The 12,418-nt window shown below is 39.9% G+C and overlaps 1 protein-coding gene across 4 annotated transcripts in view; it reads left to right on the forward strand.

Annotated features, from left to right (window-relative positions):
- The window catches only part of WWC2 (WW and C2 domain containing 2), a 163,585-nt gene that overhangs the window by 103,691 nt on the left and 47,476 nt on the right, over nt 1-12,418 (forward strand). For all 4 annotated transcript variants that reach the window (XM_059909637.1, XM_059909638.1, XM_059909639.1 and 1 more), the window contains exon 5: nt 9,611-9,690. In XM_059909637.1, coding sequence (XP_059765620.1) covers nt 9,611-9,690 — 80 coding nt within the window. The remainder of the gene's footprint in view (nt 1-9,610; nt 9,691-12,418) is intronic.

Here is a 12,418-nt window from a genome sequence, read left to right on the forward strand (position 1 = left end):
ATTATTGATATGTCATTGCAGTTATTATTCTTATTGAACCTCACATTGTCCTGTCTTGTGCGTATAGGAACCTTTTTATATTGACTCCTGAGGCCTTTGATCCCAATATTCTGATAGTTTCTTTCTCTTTGGTCTGGAAAGATGTTCTTGATTTTTTTGTATAAGGTCTGGAATCAAACATTTCTCCAAGAAGCTCTGATTCTTTTTAGTGAGAAGTGATATTTAGAGACCACAATCTATATGCATGAATGTTTATTACAGTTGGGTTGGCAATTGTATATAGGTCTTTATCTTAATATATTTAAAATACTTAAATCTCCAGTAATTACAAAAGTGTGATATTGACACAAAAATGGAAGATCAGTGGAACTGAACATTGAAGAATATGCAGAAACACCTTGTCGAATTTAAAATGTGATAAAAGTGGCACTCCATATCATTAAGGAAAAAATGGATTATTCAGTGAATGCTTGGGACATATCTTGGCCCATTTTAAAAGAAATGAAAGTGAATCTGTACCTTTTTCCTTTAATTCCAGATGGATCAGCAATTTAAATGTGAGAAGTTCAATCATAAACTCAATTAAATTAGCCACAAGACATTTAAAGCAATAACAGAGCACTAAAGCTTGCTTTTCCCTAAGAGAATTTGACACGCTGGGTGAACGTCACCTTCCATAGTCTTCTTTTCATGGTCTCATGGAGACAAAGCCCAACTGTGTAGAATTGGGACCCAAAAGGACCAAACCCTCGGTGTGAGAGGAACTAGGATTAAACTCCTCCAACCCTGCCACCCCAACACACCTGCCACTTCCATCACCCGCCAGAAAGCAGTAGGAAAAGTGACCTGTTTGGAGAAACAATGAGAAACCATTCTGACCTCTGAACGTATCACCATCTGACACACCTTATGTGGGTTTGCAGGCTGAGTTCACACTTACCTGGAAAGTCTGAGAAACTGCAAGCTAAACACTTAATTCGAGCTGTGGCAGGTCTAGGCAGTGGCAGGTGGCTGTGCTGCCAGTTGCCTGGAAGTGCATATCCTCTCCGGAGGAACGCACCTGCACCTGTGCCTTCCACAGGTAGAGCTCTAAGGGTACAAACTCATAGCCAAAAATCGCAAATTTACACAGAAACAAGGTCACATCAGTAAGAACCAGCAGAAAAAAACAGACAATAGAATCAGGTCTTCAAATGCTTCAGATTTTGTTGATTTTAGATACAGAATGTAAAATATGGGTGTTTAATATGTCAAGAAATAAAAAAGGAATTGAAAATATGAGTAAGAAAGATACTATGACTGTGAAATGACCAAGGATATATGGGAAAAGAACTAAGTAGAACTTCTGTAAATTAATCACATAATGGTTAAAATTCAAAGCTGCCAGAGGAAAAAAGATTATTTGCAAAAGTCTGACAGTTAGAGTGATACACCTGACTATTCCATAGTGATGATGGAAGGAAAATGATAATGTAATACTTTCAGTGCTCTAAGAGAAAATAACCATCAACCAGAATTTTATACACAGGAAAACATCTCTCATGCATATGAATGAGATAAACATGTTTTCAGACAAAATTTGAAAGTAACTAATGGCACCAGAAGTTCTTCACCATTGGAAATACTAAAGAAAGCAGGAAAAGAGAGAAGAGAATAGAAAAGGCAAGCCAATGAAAAGTTTAAAATGGGTAAATTAAACCCAAATAATGAGAAATAAGTGTAATTGGATTAAATGTTCTAGTTTAAAAGACAAAGATTTACAGACTGGTTTTGGAAAGAAAAATCTACCTATATGATTCTTATAAGAGACACTAGAAACAAAGATACAGAAGAGTTAAAAATAAAAGGATGGGTAAAAAAGATGCAACAATCAAATTCTAATCAGAATAAAGCTAGTATTGGACTTCCCTGGTGGCCCATTGGGTAGGACTCCGCGCTCCCAATGCAGGGGGCCCGGGTTCGATCCCTGGTCAAGGAACTAGATCCCGCATGCATGCTGCAACTAAGAGTCCACATGCTGCAACTAAAGGTCCCGCATGCCGCAACGAAGATCCCACATGCCACAACTAAGACCTGGCGCAGCCAAAGTAAAAAAAAAAAAAAAAGAAAAAGAATAAAGCTAGTATAGCTTTGTTAATTTTGGAATAGGTAGATTATAAGGCAAAATGCTTCACTAAGAAAAAAAAAGAGGGCCACGAATCTGTAATGAATCTGTTAAAATATGGGCCCCCAAGTATAATTGAGCACAGTTACTTACAACAACACCACGTTGAGTAAATGAAGCTAGACATAAAATAATACATACTGTATGATTCCATTTATATAAAGTTCAACAAAGACAAAACCACTTATAGGGTTGGAAGTCAGGATAGTGGTTACTTTGGGGAGAAAGAAAGGGTTAGTAATTTGGTGGGGCACAGGAATGGCTTCTGGGACTTTTTGAAATTTTGACCTTCCCGTGGGTGTTTTACCGTTCATTTATTGAATGGTCTACTTAAGATTTTTTTTTCTTTTTTGTATGTATGTTATACTCCTAAGTTTAAAAAACTTAGAAGCTACTTAATTTGGAGGAGAACCATACACTTCTAAATAATAATGGGTGCTCTTTGATAAAATTAGTGAGTAAAACGTTGAGAAAAGGGATATTTGTGTAGCCTCAAAGTATCTCCCCACAAATATGTATTACTTAACTCTGGTGATTTTAACATGTCCACTAATCTTTGAAACTCCTCTCTTCTTGAGTATGGGCTGGACTGGTGATTATCTTCTAACAAGTAGAGTTTGGAAAGGGCAAAACAGTAAACTTAAAGTGAAGAAATCTAGGGATTTGCTACCATAACTAAGTGATTAAGTTTAACATCACCAGTGATGTCAGGTTGATAGCATGTACCCCAGTGTCATTCGATGAGAAGGACACATCACCTCTGTCATATTCTTCCTCCCAATCTATAACCTCAGTCTAATTATGAGAAAGCATCTAGCAAACCCAAGGTACACTTCACGAAACATCTAACCTATTCAAAAGCGAACAGGTCATTAAAGATGAGAAAAGACTGAGGAAGTGTCACAGATTGGAGGAGTCTAGGGAGACATGACAAGTAAAGACAACATGGTCGGATCCTGGGGCATCCAAGTAAAGTCTGTAGTTTAGCTGATACTGTTAGTAGTGTCAGAAGAGAATTGGAGAAAAACTTCTAGCCTTGCGTGCATATACTAGAAAATAGAAAGTCTTAAAATTAATGAGCAGTGAATTCAATGTAAGAACAATAGAATAGATCTGAAGACAGTTGACGAAGGGAAATAAAATTAAGGGAAGATATTATTTAAATAATAAATATGGCTATAATAGAGGAGATCAACAAAAGCATAATTTAGTTCTTTGAAAGAATAATAGAATTGACAGATGTCTGTCAGGATTGATAAGAGAGAAAAGAAACAAGTAAAAATACACAAGGAATGAAGAGATAAAACTCTAGATGCTTAAGAAATAAGAGGACATTTTGAGTAAATTTATCTTCTTACATTTTAATTTTGAGATGAGATGAATAAGTTCTTACTAAGATATCATTGACCAAAAATGACTCCAGATGAAAGAAAGAATCTGACCAGCCCTGTTACTATCAGTGAAATTCCAGAGACACCCTGAAGATTAGGCTAATACAACCAAATTCTGACAAGATAATATGAGGGAAAAAATAAGCCAGCCATATTCATAAGCTTAGATACAAAAATCCTAAGCAAAATATTGGTAAACCAGATGCAGGAACATTTAAAAATAGTTTGTTAGGACCAAGTTGGGCTTATCCTAGATATGTACCGTCTAGGATTTGAAAATGAATTATTTACTACACTAACAGAGTAAACAGAAGTCATTAATCATTCCAGTTGATACAGAGAAAGCATTTTGATAAATTCAGCTTCTAGTCATGGTTTGTTTTTTTAAAAAATCAATCTAACTAAAAATAATTGCTGTATAACAGGGCATGAGAGATGAAGAAGGAGAGCTGGTTGTAGTTTTGTATAGAGTATTTAGGGTAAGTCTCATTGAGAAGGTGACATTTGAGCAGAGACTAGACAGAGGTGGTGAAGTTAGGTGAGGAAGAGCCGGTGTAAAGGTCCAGATGTTAGAGAAGGTCTGGGATCTTCAAAGAACAATAAGAAGTCAAATGTGGCCACAATATATGGAGAGAGAAAGTGAGAGCAGTAAGAGAGGAGGTGAGAGAGGTAACCTAGACAATGAGATGAAGACAGAATTCATAGGCCTTGGGGACCACTGTAGACTTTGGATGTTAATCTGAAATAGGAAGCCATTTGACCAGGTGTTTATCATTTGTATTAATATTTTTTTTGCTAGTTTAATTGATATATAATGATACCATGATTTTCAATTTTGTCTTTGTTAAGAGGTGATTTTTTTTTTTTTTGGTGACATTCTACCTTTTCTATTTCTGTTTGCCAATTTATTTTTTGAATTTAACAGCTTTTTGAGAATTAATTCCCATACCACACAGTTCACCTGTTTAAAATGTACACTTCAGTGGGTTTTAGTATATTTATTGTTGTATACCCATCATCACAATCTAGTTTTAGAACATTTTTGTGTCCCCGAAAGGGAACCCTGTACTCCATTAGCTGTCACTGCCCATTCCGCACACCCATATCCTCTATCCCCAAAGCCCAAGCAACCACTATTTATTGTCTGTCTCTCTAGATTTGCCTATTCTGTTATGCATTTTGTATAAATGGAATCATACAATATGTGGTCTTTTGTGAGCTTCTTTCACTTGGCATACTGCTTTCAAGGTTCATCCATGTTGTAGCCTGTGTCAGTACTTCATTTCTTTTCATTGCTAAATAATATTCCATTGTACAGATACATCACATTTCATTTATTCATTCACCAGTTGGTGGGTATTTGGGTTGTTTCCACTTTTGAGTGATGATAAATAGAACTGCTACAAACATTCCTGCACAGGTGTTTATGTGGATATAAGTTCTCATGTCTCTTGGGTTTATGCCTAGGAGCGGAATTTCTGGGTTATATGGCAACTTATTGGTTTATTTAGCAGAAAGAGATCTAGCGTTGACCTTCCATATTTTTATCTATTATTTGTATCTCAAGGTAGTATATTTCAAAAATGTTTCATATTTTTCTCAGTAGCTTTTGTTTTGCTTTTTTCCTTTTTTACTGTTGTTAAACAGAAGTTTGGGGGTTTTTTTTAATATATTCAATCATCTCGTTTCTAATGACAGAATCCATTTATTAGTCATCACAAATGGTTCTAACAGCATCTGGGATTTCCGCTATTGTTTAGTAAAGTCAAACATGTTTTTATTATTAATCCTCTGACGATCTGGAGCTGATTTCTCATTTTCTTTAAAGGTGACCTGAGAGAGGAGGCGGGTGGTGAGGATTTTTAGTGAGGTGGAAGCACTGGTGATGAGGAGGATTTCCAGAAGAGCAAGATGACAGCTGCCCTTTGTTGGCTTGCTTAGGGAGCTCCTGGCAAGACGACGGAGGGAGTGGTGAGAAGGGACAGTAGTCGTCAGTAAAACGTCACTGTGATCATTGTAACTTTAATGTTGCAAGGGTCACTTTTAGGGCAGACTTCTGAACCCTGCCTGTCTTGTGATCTTCCCAAGGTCCACAAGTTCTGGAATTTACTTTTCCTTCATTGCCATCTTCTTTCTCCTTCTTTTAAAAGAAAACTTATTACACAGTAGGATTGTAAGAGATGGTAAGAGGCTGTATGATTTCCAGTCGTACTTATCATATTGAATCACTCTCTTTCTGGATTTCAGAACTAACTTTAAAGTCAATTCAAAATGTCAGTTGCTTTGGTGTAGTCAGTATAAAAGGCAGGGAATGTGCAAAAGTCATGGGTCTCTCTGCCTCCGATTTGGGACTCTCGTGTTTGAGATTTGAGCCGTAGACATAGGTCTGGAAAATTAGATGGTTGGATCCAGCTGCAGAAAGTTCACCACATATTGATATAAGGCAAAAACAGGCTCTAGGGCTTGTGAGGCTCTTCACATAATCAGCTTGGGTGGGATATAAGAATATTGACGTTTCTAAGATAGAATAAGGGCCATAGGTTTTATTTAGGTCATTTTGCTACAGTTCTAGTTTGTCTTTGATCTTATATATATTATCATGCCATTAATAACTAAAACTTTTATAATTGTAGTTTTAAAACATTCTCCTGGGTTCTAGACCGCTCTCTGCTGCTTAGTAGCGGGCTAACCTTCAACAGATTACTTACTTATTCTCTTTAGGTCTGAGATTCCTCACCTGTAAAATAAGAATTAAAACCGTATCCATCTACTAGAGTAGTTGTGAGGATTGAAAGCGCAGTGCCTGGAATACCTGAAGTGTTTAGCATGTTAGCTCTCACCATTGCCTCCAAGTAAAGTCCATTGTGCTAAACGTGCAAATCAGCATTAGCGTAACCCTTAGCTGGGATCTAAGGACATGTGTTTTCATGTTCTGTGTCCTACGTTTGAAAGTGGGTTGGAGAACGAGAGTAGAAACAGTGATCCTCCAATAGCTAACGATGCCAAATGGTTCTCTGAGAAGAAAGGGTGTTGAACAGTTAAGACCAAACTCTTAAAACCAGAAACAATCGGAAATAATGTTGGGTTGGAAATAGTAGTATCTGTTTTCACTTATCATTATAATAGAATCAAACGTTTTCATCCTTAACAAAATAAAATGCACATTGATATTTGGCAGCTGAAAATCATTCAGGTAATCCACTCAGAAGACTCCCCAAAATAAAAGCAGTGGCTTTCAGCCAACTGTAGGTAAAGTAAATAATGTGGAAGAAAACACAGGTGTTAGCCGCCTTTATCGCTGTCACCCAACATACAATAAAATTTCACATCACTTAAGCAGAGAAGAGTCTGAATTGTCAAAAGTTAAATTTACAATGATCATTTTTGAAAGAAATTAAATGGGTATGTCGTCACAGCCGAAATGATTTTAAATGGAGTGCTGTTGTATGACCATGAGATACACTAATTGTTTTAATTCAGTTGTTCCAAGAGGGCTTGATAGTACCATTGTTTTTTTTTTGTCAACTGTGTTTTCAAAGGTAGAGACAGGTTTCAGCCCAGTTACTATTGATTTTTGAATTTCTGTTGTTATTTTTAAATAAAAATGTTAGTCTTTTTGGTACAAAGCTTTTGAGAGTGCTGTCTGAAGTAGAATTACATGTGGAATGAGCTGTCGGTTACTGATGGCTCCTGACATGATGACAGTCTGATACTAAAACTGAAATGTCTTTACTGGACACTGTGAATGAGCTTGTTGCTATGCATGAATATTAAAGCACCTTCAAGATCCTCCTCTGAGGGCAGCCCTCCTCCCCTGGCCTAAGTAGTCCTCTCCTCCTTTGGGTTCCAGTAACATTGTTTGTACCTCTCTTTTAGTTATGAATTGGGCCTTGCAACACAATTCTTTCTATTTCCTTCTCCCTAATAAAATGTCAGTGCCTTAGGGCACAAACTGTTAAGCCTTCAGATAAATTATTGAACATTACTGTATCCAAAATATTGTGCCTCATGGTCTACAGATGTGTCACAACAGCCCTTGTCCTTGTCGTCTGGTTCCTCATAGGGCCTCGTCCCCCCGTTTACTTTTTTCCCCTCTGTTCCATGATGCTCTCTGTTTTCCTCTGACTTCTCTGGCCTCTGCTTCGCAATGTACTTTGTCTCTTTCTCTCGTTGACCTGTGAGTGATGCAGATGCCCAAGGTGTTCCTGAGCTGCCTTCCCTTCTCCGTACACACTCTCTAGTTGATCTCATTTATTCTCGTGCATTTAAAATAGCGTCCTTATGTCAGTGACTCTTTATTTTAAATCTCTAGTCTAGACACTTCAAGTCCACACATTCCAATTGTCTTGAAGTGCCATGGGTGTTAGAAAAATAAATGTCTTACAGAAAACCCTTTATCTTTCCCCCTCCCCAGGAAATCACCTTCACATACCCAGGATTTTGGAAGTGATCTTTGACACATCTTCTCCCTCACCCTCCACATTGAGTCCATCACCAAGTCCTGTTGATTCTGCCTCTAAAATATATTTTTCCTACAGCACGGCCCGCATGCCAGGCAGGATGGCCCCTTTGGGCCCCTCTGGTCCAAGCACCGTAGAGTCTCCACAGTGATCTTTTAGAATCATAAAGCAGCTCATGCTTTACAATCCCTCCTTGATTCTCATTGTTCTTAGGAGGAGATTTAGAAATCCTCAGCATGGCTTCAGGTTCTATGTAATCAGGCCTCCTTTTCCATTCTCACCTCATTCCACACACCACCTCTGTAATCCGGCAGGGACAGCATTCTTTAAATCCCAGAGACTTGCTGAGTTTCCCCTCCCACAGTTTAGGGTTTGTCCACAGGCTCTACCCTGTGGGGACCCCTCTATCAGTGAAGCCCACGAACCCTCTCATTTCCTCAACCCCTCAGACTAAATTAGGTCCCGTCCCCCTTTTAGATCGTGAAGTATCCTGTGCTCTGCTTTTATATCACCTGTGGCAGTTGGAAAGATTTATTTCGTTGGACAATTATTTGCTCCATATCAGCCTCCCTCCTTGTCCTGTAAGACGCATAAGGGCAAAGGTTAGGTCTGTTTCATTCACGCTTTCAGACCCAGGACTTGACACATTGTGCAGAATCAATAACTGTTTGTGGAATGGGTAGAATAAATAGGAAGTAAAAGTGCAAAACACATTTGGAAATACTATACAACAGGATGTGCTTGAAACTTAAGGCTATAACTCACTATATGGAAATAAGCTTCTGACACCCATGAGAATACCTTCAGTTTGTGACTGAACCAGGCTTGTGCCATTTTCCTGACCTGCCAAATTTTAGTATTCTTATTACCAAAGATAACAGGAAAAGAACCATTTTTATCAGTTTGACAGCAAATATTTATTGATCCCCTGCTGTTCACCTGGTTTTATTTTACAAGCTTGGGATACAGCTGGGTGATGCTGCTTACTTTCCCATGGGGGACAGACAGGAAACAGGTACAAAGACAATTTCAGCTCTTGGAAAATGCTGCGAACTAAACAAAACAGACCAATGGCCTGGGTGCAGTGGCCAGAGAAGTGCTGTTTGCAAAGGTAACGTGGAGCTGAGGCTGAGTGGCAGGGAGTCAGCTAGTGAAGAGCGGAGGGAAGGGCCTTTTAGCCGGGGGAACGGCACATGCCGAAGCCCTGAGGCTGGAACAGCCTGGCCTGTTCGGGGAACAGAGGGGTGGCCAGGGGTCCTGGAGAGTCAGGAAGGAAGGGCAAGCACAGAGTCCGAGAGACCCTGGCTGACCGTCCTGCCTCTCCCCGTAGTGGCTGTTTATCACAGAGCGGAGACGATCGTGATGTCCGGCTCGTAGCAATGTCGCTACATCCAATGATGAGAGGAAACTTGAGTAGTAACGCACATCGCTGATGATCTGCCTTCCGTAGAACTTATGTCCAGGAGAAACTAGTCGAGTAAATGTCAAACTAGTGGCTGTGTTTATGTGTTTAATGGTTTACTAATAGATTACCTTTTTAAACTGTGTTGCTGATTATTTACAAACATTCATATTTACCTTGATTTCTCACAAAGGTTAAAAAGCTGAAGCGAGAACTGTCACAGATGAAGCAAGAATTGCTCTATAAAGAACAAGGCTTTGCAACCTTGAAACAGTGAGTATGAAAATACTGAAATTGACTCTCGAATAATCCAAAGCCCCTGAACCGATACAAAGAAAATAGAAGTATAGATTACATAAGAGTTTTCTCAAAGAGAAGTAAAATACAAAGCGCAAAGCTCTGCACCAAAAAAACAAAAAAGCAATCAACTGAAGAACAAAACAAACAAAAAAAAAAACTTGGGAAAATCTATACACTTTGAATAGGTGTGAAATGTTCACTAATCTTTGGAGATCCAAGGAGACCAAAGTGAGAAACTTAGCTTCGTCTCTGGGCCCGCCAGCCTGCTCTCAGTTTGAGGCAGAGCCAGGAGATCGAGCCCAGGAAGGGCCTCCCCCTTCTCTCCGGAGGCTGGGCTCTGTGAGCCTGCGCCCGCCGAGCCCCGGGCTGGGGGCCTGTCCTCCTCTGGCAGCCCCAGGGGGACCTAATGCTGTCTGATCTCAGGGAGCAAGTCAGGGGCGTCTGCAGAGGAGCTGAGTGAGCGCCTCGGCTCCCGTGTTCCCTCTGCCCTTTCCTGCTCTGTGCTGAAGTCTGCTGGACCCTGGCTCCAGGTTGAGCTGGGTCAAATGAGAATGGAGATGACGGAGGGTAACAGGATCTGGAAATCCCTGCCCCATTCCCAGCCCCTGGAAGCCACTGCTCTTCTGCTGACGAGGCCCAGCCTAACTGAACCCCAGCAGGCACACCAAGACCTTCCAGCTACCGCAGTGCCCGCCCCAGGGTCTCCGATGCAGGGGAGCAGCGGTGGTTCATCCAGCACACAACCACAGGGAGGGTTGAAGGCAGCATCCCTTGAAAGGCGTCCAGCTGCTTTTCCTTTCCCTCCTCCTTGCTGCCCGGTTCAGTGGCCCCAGTAGCAATGCAGGATTCATAGGGGCTTCCCTGATCGGCGGGTCTCATGTTCTTCCTTGTCTCCCTTAGCAGTATCCAAGGCAGCAAGGCGTTACCCATTAAAGATCCCACATGGTCGCTGGCCAGGCCACATAAGCTGATTGTTCTGTACGTTTGGTTGACGAGTTATATTTTGGGGCCCCAGTCACCCCTCTTGACCACCAGCCACATGACTTTCATCTCAGACATTTGGTTTACTGGATCAGTTTTGTTTTTGACACTCCCCTCATGTGATCATGACCATGATATTCTTTCAGATGCTCCCATCCTGGTGGTTCCCTAACCTGACTGCATATTAGAATAATCTGAGGAGCTCTTAAAAATCCCTGTGTCTTGTCTCCACCCCAAGTCGTATTCTGTGAGACCCCCATGTGGTTCTCAGGTCCAGCCCTGTTCAGAGAACCTCAGCTGGTTGCAGAGCGCCCCGAAAAACTCAGCAGACCTGGAATCAACTAAATGTATTATTTAGTCAGTTGTACATCAGCATAACGGAGGGCTTTGTGGTGGGAGCACCACGAAGCGTTTCGCCACACGTTGCATACTTTTAAGGCACATGAAATTATAACTCATGTCACCACTGGGATTAAAGGTTAGCCAAACTTGCTGTTTTTGTTATATTGATGTAACAATGCTGTATTGTTTCAAAGCAGTTTACTTGCAAGCAATTTTTATAGGAATCCAAGGCATGTTTAAGAATCTGTCAATAACATTCCACAAGAAAACAATAGACATTTGTTGTAGAAATTCAGGCTTTCTCTTGCAGTGATTCTAATCCGCTGAACCAAGAGCAGAAAGATAGGATATCTAACATCAGATTCCTCTCGTAGATCAAAATAAAGCTATAGACAAAATAAAGCTATTTTCATCCAGATGTTCACCACCATACTACTAGAAGATTCAATAATAATTGATTGAACCCAGAGACCATACTTTTCAAGAAACCGCATTCCTGGTACTATAAGGGGACTTTTTACTTGGGTTATGACAAAATATATTTCAGGAAAAGATTTATACGGAATCCCACTGCAGGATTCTGTAACTTCTCACGTATTCACAATAAAATGGAATAATTTTGTGGAATCTGGAATTATGATGTAATTTAAACCCCGGTTTTGATTTTACTTGATGCAATAGTTTATGCTGGATGAATGAATGTAGTTTTATTCTTTACGTTATTCATTTCAGACTGTGGTCCCAAAGTTGACTTTGGCCTAAGCGATAGTGTAGCTTATGTGTAGGTGGGTGCCAGGAAGAGAAGCATATTTCCGCTTTGCCACCTCCAGTGTTCACTCAAAACTGGAAAATGGAAAGTGCTGAAACACCCAGCAAGCCAAGAGTATATACAGAATCTATGAAACTTTGGCTCAGGGGGTACACATTTTCCAGGGAAGGCATGCAAATGGTAAGATATAGGGAAAAAATTAACTATAGGGTACCCACAAACCAAAAAAAATTTTTTCTTTAATTTTTAAGGGATGAAAGTAAAATTGTATTTCTCAAGAACAAAGAGCACAGTACATACTTTGTTTTTAAAAAAAAGTCAGCAACTTATGCTGATATTTTATTTTATGGTCAGTTAGGGTCAAAAGAGAGAAAAAGGGGGAGATGAAAAGTGGAGGAGAAAAAGGAAAAACGTGGAGGTAGAGGGCAAAAGCAATAGTTAAAGTAAAGTAGAAAGGTTCAGAAAAAGGGAAAGAAAGACCAAAAGGGGTTCCGTGGCAAATGCTGCGTGGAGGTGGTACTTGTCGTATTTAACATTTGTTCGAGCAGTGGCTGTCCGAGAAATTCTCATCCATTTTTAAAGCTCTCTGAAATTTAAATTAGCAGTCTT

Source organism: Balaenoptera ricei, chromosome 21, assembly GCF_028023285.1.
Source record: "Balaenoptera ricei isolate mBalRic1 chromosome 21, mBalRic1.hap2, whole genome shotgun sequence".
Taxonomy (NCBI): domain Eukaryota; kingdom Metazoa; phylum Chordata; class Mammalia; order Artiodactyla; family Balaenopteridae; genus Balaenoptera; species Balaenoptera ricei.